General features: G+C 39.7%; 1 protein-coding gene across 1 annotated transcript in view; it reads right to left on the bottom strand.

Moving 5' to 3' along the window:
* Positions 1-249: 249 nt before the first annotated feature.
* ppil4 (peptidylprolyl isomerase (cyclophilin)-like 4) overlaps positions 250-8,922 on the bottom strand; it is an 11,930-nt gene continuing 3,257 nt past the window's right edge. The window contains exons 10-13 of the mRNA XM_028039696.1: positions 6,867-6,978; positions 5,405-5,501; positions 5,162-5,288; positions 250-1,012 (exon numbers count right to left, since the gene is read on the bottom strand). Of these exons, the coding sequence (XP_027895497.1) occupies positions 806-1,012; positions 5,162-5,288; positions 5,405-5,501; positions 6,867-6,978 (543 nt within the window). The 3' untranslated portion in view covers positions 250-805. The remainder of the gene's footprint in view (positions 1,013-5,161; positions 5,289-5,404; positions 5,502-6,866; positions 6,979-8,922) is intronic.

Genomic DNA, 8,922 nt, shown 5'->3' with positions numbered 1-8,922 from the left:
GGGTTCCATGGTAACCACAGTACTGAGACTGCCCTCGTCAAAGTGTTCAGTGACATCCACATAACCTTTGTTAGGTGATCCGAAATATTAAAGTGTGAAAGAGTTTTCACAGCACTACAATCAAAAAAGGGACAAATTCAGCTTATTTACAATTACACAACAAAATACAAACAAATCACCTCTAGTGATTAATCATCTCAATCATCAGTTAGAAACATTATAAACTAAAAAGGACAAGTGGAAAGTGTGCTGGTTAGAAAAATATTTTATTATCCTTGGCATCAAATTTAAAATGTCAATTTTCAGCTGATTTCAGATTCATTTGCTAAAGTTCAATCTTTGTAACTGGAAATTTGTCAAACTTCCAAGAAGCGCAGCTCTGAGATTCAGCGTGACCCTGCAGACAGACGCATGAGTTCTGACAGGTGGGTGGAGGGAGACACCAGTGGTTTCCCTCAGCAGCGTGGGGGCGGAGGGAACCCGCCCACCAACTTTCCATACAGACATTTCTAAAATACAACCCGCCCCCACAGCAGGCAGCAGCAGGTGGGACCATGTGCAGCCTTTGTCCTAAATGCGGTGGTCACAAGAGGAAGATGCAGAAGAAGTAAACAACACGGCGATGAGGAAGTCTGTCATGGTTACAACATAACAACAAAAAAAAGTAGAAGTGATAAGACAATTTCCGCGTCATAGTGAGTCTTTCTATGCACTGTTTATCTAGAAATTGTACAATTGATGTAATTTTTGCTCCTAGTAGATTTTTAAACAAAGGTCAGAGTTAAAATAATACCAGCCGGTTCCCTCATCTGAACCTGCTCCTGTCTTTATCCTTGGACTTCCTGGGCGAGCGGCTGCGGCTGCGGCTGTGCTCTCTGTGACCTTTGTCCCGGCTCTCCTTCCCGTGTTTGAGCCGGGACTTGCCGTGTTTGTGCTCTCTGTCTCTGGAGCGCGAGCGAGAGCCCGAGCGCTGGCGGACAGACTTTCGGTCGCGTCTGCTCTCCTCGTTGTCCTGGAAACAAGAGCAGGGTGAGGACGGTGAGAACCGAGGTGGGAGAAGACAGACGGGGACTGAGGTCCAGTTAGGAGGAACCAGGAGGACATTTACTCCTTTGATCAAGTTTGAACTTCTAGGAAAGACTTTTTTGCCCAGTTAGAGATGAACTGATCCACTTTTTTCACTTCTGATACCGATACTGATATCTGAGGTTTAGTATTGGCCGATACTGATCCCATACAAAAAACAGCAGAAGTGACTTAAAATGTTTGTTTTTTTAACAATAAATATACTGGATTACTAATTTATTTGCTAACTGCACCAGTACAGCACACCTACATACACCAACAGCTTCACTAGTTAGGTCAAACATGTAAAACCAAAACAACATGAATTTAGTCCCTGGGCGCTGTATAGGGGGGAAAAGCTATAACAATTCCCAGGGCCCCTGACGAACAGGGGGCCCTCCGCAATTTATTTCTTTATTTTTTTCATAGAAATAAAAAATTATTGGGGCCCTGTCAATTACAAAATTAATCATATTGTGTTTTCTAAAATAGTTTTTAGCAGTAAAAATTAAATGTTCCCACTCCCAGACCAAAAAGCACACATTTGCCCTGAACTCTCCTGGATCTGCATGAAACGGTTCGTTCCTGCTTGGAGCTTGACGCTGTTCAGCAGCAGTCAGTAGAAAACAAGAACAACAACTGTGGCTGTTACTATGGTGCTAATAAAAATAATAGTCAGGTTTTCAAAAAATAAAGAGACAGAGAGAGAAAAAGGTAAATGTGTCAATTTATAACTCAGTTTTTCTCTGAGAGGTGGATAGACTGTGTGAGATTATCAACCATTTAGCATAGTTAGCTTAGCTACAGACTACTGTTTGCCTCCATTTCACTAGCGTCTAATGAATTACGGAAAGAAATGACCAACATATTCATGTATTGAACTTGTTCCTGTATTTTTTTTTACCACTTCTCAACAGATGAGTCAGTCAGCAGCAGCAGCTCTAGTCCCTCCTGACCCGTTCTCTCCTAAGTGAAATTAAAGCTGCAGTATGTAACTTTTATTTAAAAAAAATTCTTTACATATTTGTTAAAACTATCATTATGTTGTGACAGTATGGTATAGAAATAATCTGTGAAGAATCTATTTCCTCTGCCTTCTCTCAGTAACATCTAGAAACAAACAATCAGAGGCAGGAGAGTTTTATTGCTGCCAATCACAATCTCATGTGGCTGCTCCCTCCCTCCCCTTGCTCTGTGCTATGCTGCAGCTAGCAATAACAATAGGTTGTTTCTTCACCATTAGCACATTTAGTAGTGAGTGAATGAGGTTGATTGACAGCACTAAGCCCCTCCTCCTGGTTCTGATTGGTTGTTTTTGGCCAGAACGTTGCATTACTTTAACCAGTAATAGTAGTTCAGGGAGCAGGTGGAGGAGGTTGATCTTTTCACAGATTATTTGTCTCAAACTGTCACAACATGGTGACAGCTTTAACAAATATGGAGAAAACATATTTTTTATTAAAGTTATATACTGCAGCTTGAATAAAATGCAACTACACAGCATTTTTTGAGAAGTCTGGATTGTTCATGTATATTTAACACGTTGCTTTTGACTGTTGCTCGTGGGGAGAAACATTTCAGTATCTAAAAATACTGCTGTAAAATTCATGAGCAGTAAATATTGTGCTAGTATCAGTATTGGACCAAAGATTGTGACACTTTTGATGGGTCAGATAGACTCAAGAAATTGTAACAGCAGCTGCAGGGGAGGGGGGGGGGGGCAATTAAATTTTTTTGTCATGGGCCCAAGATTCCTGGCGGCGCCCCTGATTTAGTCAGTCAGTGAATAAATTCAGCCAATGAAACATAAATAGTAAAGAAACACCAACAGGTCGACTACCTCTGGTCAAACATGTAAAATAAACTACAACAAACTGTCTTTGAAATGGTTCAGAAAGTGCAATTAGAATTCTAGATAAAATGTAAAACAATTAAAATATAGAATTAGACTGAACAGATTATGGATCTGGAACATTGTCACAGACACCAAAACTAGAGTTTTAGTTCAATTTGACACAGATATTAGTGTCAGATTGGTGCATCTTTAGCTTTAAAGCCAGACGAGGAGCCGACAGGAGAGAGGGAGAGAGGAAGAGAAAGAGAGAGTGCTCAGGTTTCTTGGAAGCCTGAGCTTCTTGTTTCATTTCTCTTGGAAGAAGAATTGAACAAAGTGAAGCCTGATAAGAAAGTTATTAAAGGAACAAGGAAGTATTCCACAGGAGAACTTTAGCATTATCTGCCTGCTGATATCTTTCCTGGCAAACCTGAGGTGGCTTTCCCGACAGGTGACGAGCCTGAGGTCTGCTTCTTCATCCGTCAGCCTTCATTCCAAAAACCCTTCAGCGTTCCCGTCAGACACCTTCTGCATTCTTGCAGATTGCTGAGATATGACACAAACATTTCCTGCAACGCCACTTCCTACCAGACTGGAGAACAGTCTGCATGGCCATTCACCGCAACATGGTGCTGACCAGGAGGTTCTCAGTGTCAAAGGTCAACAATAACTCCAGAGCTGCATGTTCAGACTGGAGGAACAGTCTACACGCTGGTGATTCTCAGTCGCTCCACGTAAAACTGTCTGGACTGTTGAAAAATAAAACTAACATGTGGCATCTCATTCTGCTGACTGTGCACCGCTGGGTCCCTGGGAGCCCGAAAACAGCTAAAACAAATGATACGATTTATCTACATGATAATAAATAAAACTGCTCAAATAAAATCCTGGGATCATAACATCATTATGTAACCCTGCTAAATAAAAATAAAAAATACATCTCCCACCTCAAACTGCACATACCAGCTCATAATAAACAATATCTGCTTCTTATCAGGTCTTAAAATGATTCCAGTAATAGAAAACAACAACACACACACACACACGCACACACACAAGCTGGAGAAATAAAGCAAACATAGCAGAAGCAGAGAGAGAGACAGGAGAAAAAACATGGGACAGTGAAGCCTGGTAGTGATGAGGGTCTGACTCCTTCTAAAGAAAAACATTTAGAACAGGAAGGAGACTCTCAATCTCCACAAACGTCTTCCTCTCTTTGAAGGAAGCAGAGGAAGCTCCTAACACACACTTCTCTTCTTCTCTTCTCTTATTTTACGTTCATTAGTTTTCCTCACATCATGCTACATGCTCCCTTATGCTAAAGTGTCTTATGTTCTGTTATGAAGACAAATGCAACGATCCTATGTGACGGACTGGCCACCAACATGAGGCTTCAGGGTTCTGAAGATAAACATTTTGATTCATCGTTGTCTCAGTAAATTTCAACTAATGAGGCTGAATAAAAAACAAAACTCCACGTTATCAATAAATTTGAAAATAAGATTAAATGCAGTTACTGTGTGCAGCTTAGTGACGTAAATCACAGCTATAAGTCAGGTGTCCTGAAGACGCCCGTTTCAAATGGGAATGTTTTCCAACAACTTGTGTTTGTGGCGTTCGCTTGTGTAGTTACAGGGGGAAAAAAAGGAGTAGTAATCTTTTTTTAAAATTTTTATCCTTATCACAGTAGTACCACAAGATAATATTGAATTCTAAGTCCGTATTGCCATCAGTCCCCCTACAGAAGGAAGGACAGCTGATCATTTGAACAGTGGTGCAAAGAACAGGTCTGATCTATGTGGGCGCTCAACTAGAGCGGGCGCCAAACAAAGGTACAGGAAAAGTTATTTCTAGTCAGCATTTTCTGTATTTTACAACTGTTTGTGAAAATAACATGATCAATATCAGAGGCACTGATTAGCCTCACCCACAATAAAGGCTGAAGGAAAACAGAAGAGAGAATGATGGAGATATTGTAGGGATGGAGTAAAAAAAGCTACAATGAGTCCTCGCCGCTGCATCTGAGTTAACAACCTCAAGTCCAGTGAGGTGGAGACTGATCGGATCATTACGAAGCTGAAATGGATTATTTAATCTAACTGCTGATGCCTGGATATTCAGGAATGAACAAAAACACCATTAAATCTGGGCACCTGCCTGGCAGCAACACTTCCAGACTCTCACAGGATACCCCTCATCAGCTGGAAATAGAAACACTGAGAACGCAATACGGCCTGTGAACTTCCAGGTTAAAGAACTGACCTTGTGCTTTTTGGATTTCCTGTTGTCCTCGTCATCTGAATGATGATGGTGCTTCTTGTGTTTCTTCTCAGGGAACCGATGGCTCGTCGCCTCCTCCTCGTCCTCGATTAGCAGGTCATACTTGGAGCTGTTTGGAAGGTTATGGAAATCTCAGAAAAAGAAAGGCAGTGGAGACAGACACGAATCAGAAGACTATCAACAGAAAGATAAAACATTCCCAGGCATGTGAACACAGAAGGATACTCTTGTTTGGGCTTCACTTGATCCTTCAGAGTCAGCTTGGAACGGCTCTCCAAGTCCTTCTCGTAAGCCTTGAAGTCATCTTTAGTGTATTTCCCACCTAGAACACACACACAGCTGTTCACTTAAAGGAGCAGTGCAGACTTTTAGAGGTGAGGTTCTGTTAAAGGTTTAGAAACAGCTAAAGTCGTATCTGAGTTGATCGTTATGTTAGCATGAATCCAGACTAGTAATGGCTAGTCTGACCTAAAGGAGACTTTTATGAATGCAGGAGTTATCCTTATTGTTTATTGGCTGTTTATCTACAGGGAAGCCTGTGATTACATCTCTAGGACACAGACACAGGAGGCTGTGCACCACTAATGAACGCTCTGTGTGAAACAACAAGAACAGAGCACCTAAAGCATTTAGTCAGTACGCATTCTATGAATTTTTTCCCTCTACTTATTTATCTTAACTTTTTGTTTCCTTCTTAACTGAAAATGCTTCACATTCACATGTCCAATTTTCAGTGTGCGCTTCACACAGGAGGTGCACGCCTCCTACCTCCACTTCCTGTGTAAACAATCATGGACCTGTGTGTGTAAGCAGACCATGTGACCCTGATGATGGCTTGGATTGGATGTTCCTTAAAGGGTAAGTAGTGTTGCATCTTTACGTTTTTGCACAAATTTTGACATTTTTGTCACAATTTTACATATAATTGTACGGGTAAAATGTCTAGTCATAAAAGGGAATTAACCTTTTTTTAAAGGTGTCTTAAGGAATTATTGACTTAAAACAAGCCACTAAGCAAGATGCTGTTAGCTTGTTGTTAGCTAACAAGTTGTTTGTTGTGAACTGTTATCGTGTTAGTTAACAACAAGCTAACAAGTTGTAGTTAGCAAGTTTCATTTGAAACTTCAAATAAGTTTCAAATTTGAAGTGAAATTTGAAACTTATTTTTTGAAGTTTCATTTGAAGTTTACCAAGATATTCACAAGACAAACTTTTTTAAGCTCGTCAGTGGTGGCGTTATGTTTTCACTGGGGGTTAGTTACACTGTAAATTGATGTTGTTTCAGAGCCAGTGTCAGCAGAGGTTTGCTTTGACACTGGCTTCTTTCTGACTAGCTGTTAGCTTTAGCCTCTGGGACCAGCTAGTCTAAATTTTTGAGAAATGCAGAGCAATCTACTGCAGATACGATACCAACTGCTTGTAAACTTCAAAGAAATTCATTTCAAAAACACAGAGCTATCCCTTTAAGTTAAAAAAACAATATGAAACAGAGAAACTGTCACTCCCACAAACTAAGTGGAAAATATTATCTAACCTTTTAGTATGTTTTTCTATTACGCTACATTGTTTGATTTTATATTGCTGTACTCTTGTGAGGCGTCTTTGAGTACTTAAAAAGGCGCTATGTGGAAAAAATGGATTATTACTATTGTTATTAAAAGTCCAACCTCAGGACCAGCATGGCTACCTTTCCCTTTCCATTTGATCTTTGCAACCGACTGGCTGAAGTCCACATGGATCCGTCTGTCATCAATCAGCACGTTGTCCATTTTGAAGTAAGCCTTCTCACAGTCTTCTTGCTGTCAAGAAAACAGGTTTATATATTGTAAAGTTCAATGTAAAAAAAAAGAAAAGAACAATGTGATCAAAAACTCAGCTCTAATTCGACCAATAACAGCAGACCTCACATAAAATACCCGCCTTATGCACCTGCTGAATGTACACTGACTATTCTCTCGAAATGTTCCAGATATTAAATGACAGGCAAGCTCTTAAATGTCTTCAAACAAAAGGTAAAGGAAAGCCAAAAGCTGATTTAACTAGCTGCCCATATGAGGAGGAATATGATAGCAGCTGCCAAGTTCAGGAACCCGGAATAAAAACATGGATTTCATGTGGAAGCAGGAACATTTTGCTCCGTTTTAATGTGCTGTGGAAAACCCCCGGCTCCTCTCTTATCTTTCATTTTCAAGGAGTCAGCTTTTTCTGGCTTCTTTACTAGAACCGTTTGGTGCTGATGCACGCCACTGGCCAAACATAAGAGTCAACATCTACCTAAAAATATAGCACCCTCTACTGGTTGCACAATGCATTGCACTCAGCTCCTTCAGAGCCTTGATTCTGTTTGTTGTTTGCAGTGAAATTCCTGCAGCCCCATTATTCCCCAGATCAAAGGTTCACACGGTTCACCTCTGAAAAACAAACCGTGCAAATATGATCTTCCCTATTATCTTACATATCTGACCTAACCAACCTTGTAGGACAGGTTTAACGTTTCCAACTTATCGGCTCTTATTTCTAAACTGCAGCGGCTCTGAAGCACAGCAGTGACAGGCGGAGATGTGAGACCTCCTCTATTTGCCTCACTTTCCCACCTCTGTCATAATGACTCCAACAATCAGATGGGATCATAATCAACATGTCATAAACAGAGCAAACTGAGTTTATGACTGATTTCCAGACTTCACATCCTGCAGGGTTTTTCCACCTGTTATTATTTCCCTTATAAAAACCGGAGGGCATATATGTATACGGAAAAACAAGATGTTATCAGCTTATGTTTCCTGCTGAACCAGAACACGCAAAAAGCACATGAAGAAAAACTAATTAAAAGGAAAGTCGAGTGAGTCGAACATCAAGAGAGAGTTTGTTACAACAGTGAATCTTAACCCAGCTGAATCATGTCTGACTTTATAAAGCAGAGCAGAGCTTTGGATCCACCTTCACCATCCGCCTCCCTATTCTTACTATTAATCACATCACCAATCACAAACTTCACAATCCACCGCTAACCCACTGCACACCTCACTACTGTCTTTCTGTCGTCTTGACAAGTTTAGGCCAGTCGTGATTACATATTATAAATTGTCCCAGAAATGATTGCGATAAACAATAATATTGTCCTTTTGAGGTCATTTTAAACAAATATAACAATAAGGGGATAATATTGCAAGCGCCGCCTCTCAAAAATCAATAAACTTTCATTTCCAAAAGAAGATTTAACACTGTGACTGGAAAACATTTTTAAATGTCCAAAATAAACAACAAAATAACTAAAACAGTAAATTTAAAAAAACATCATGAAGTCTGAACAAAACAAAAATGTGCTTCAAAACACAGTTATCACTATAATATCTGAATTGAAACGAGTTACAACATTTAATTTCACTTTGGGATCAATAAAGTATTTTTGAATTTAATCATCAGGCTCAGAATGAAAAAAAAAAAAAACAGGCAAACAGCCAGTTGGGACTTTATTGGAAAAAAAAATCCTTTTTTGCTAAATTTTGCATTTGTAAAGTAGTATTTTGTTTTTGTTTTCTTTTTGCAATGTTATTAATTTACCAAAATAATGTGAATCTGACATGTAAAAACTAACCACTTTGTATTATGTGTCAAATGTCTGCAGTATTTTCCTAAATGCAGGTTTTTCAGTAATATTAAAGGGCAGCATCTCTAAAGGTGAAGCAAATTACAGAAACAAGCATGCGAATGAAAATTATTGCACTCATTTTCCCTTATCA

This window comes from Xiphophorus couchianus, chromosome 15 (genome assembly GCF_001444195.1).
Source record: "Xiphophorus couchianus chromosome 15, X_couchianus-1.0, whole genome shotgun sequence".
Taxonomy (NCBI): Eukaryota; Metazoa; Chordata; class Actinopteri; order Cyprinodontiformes; family Poeciliidae; genus Xiphophorus; species Xiphophorus couchianus.
The sequence above is the reverse complement of the archived record's forward strand: the minus strand, read 5'-3'. Positions and strand labels throughout refer to the sequence as shown.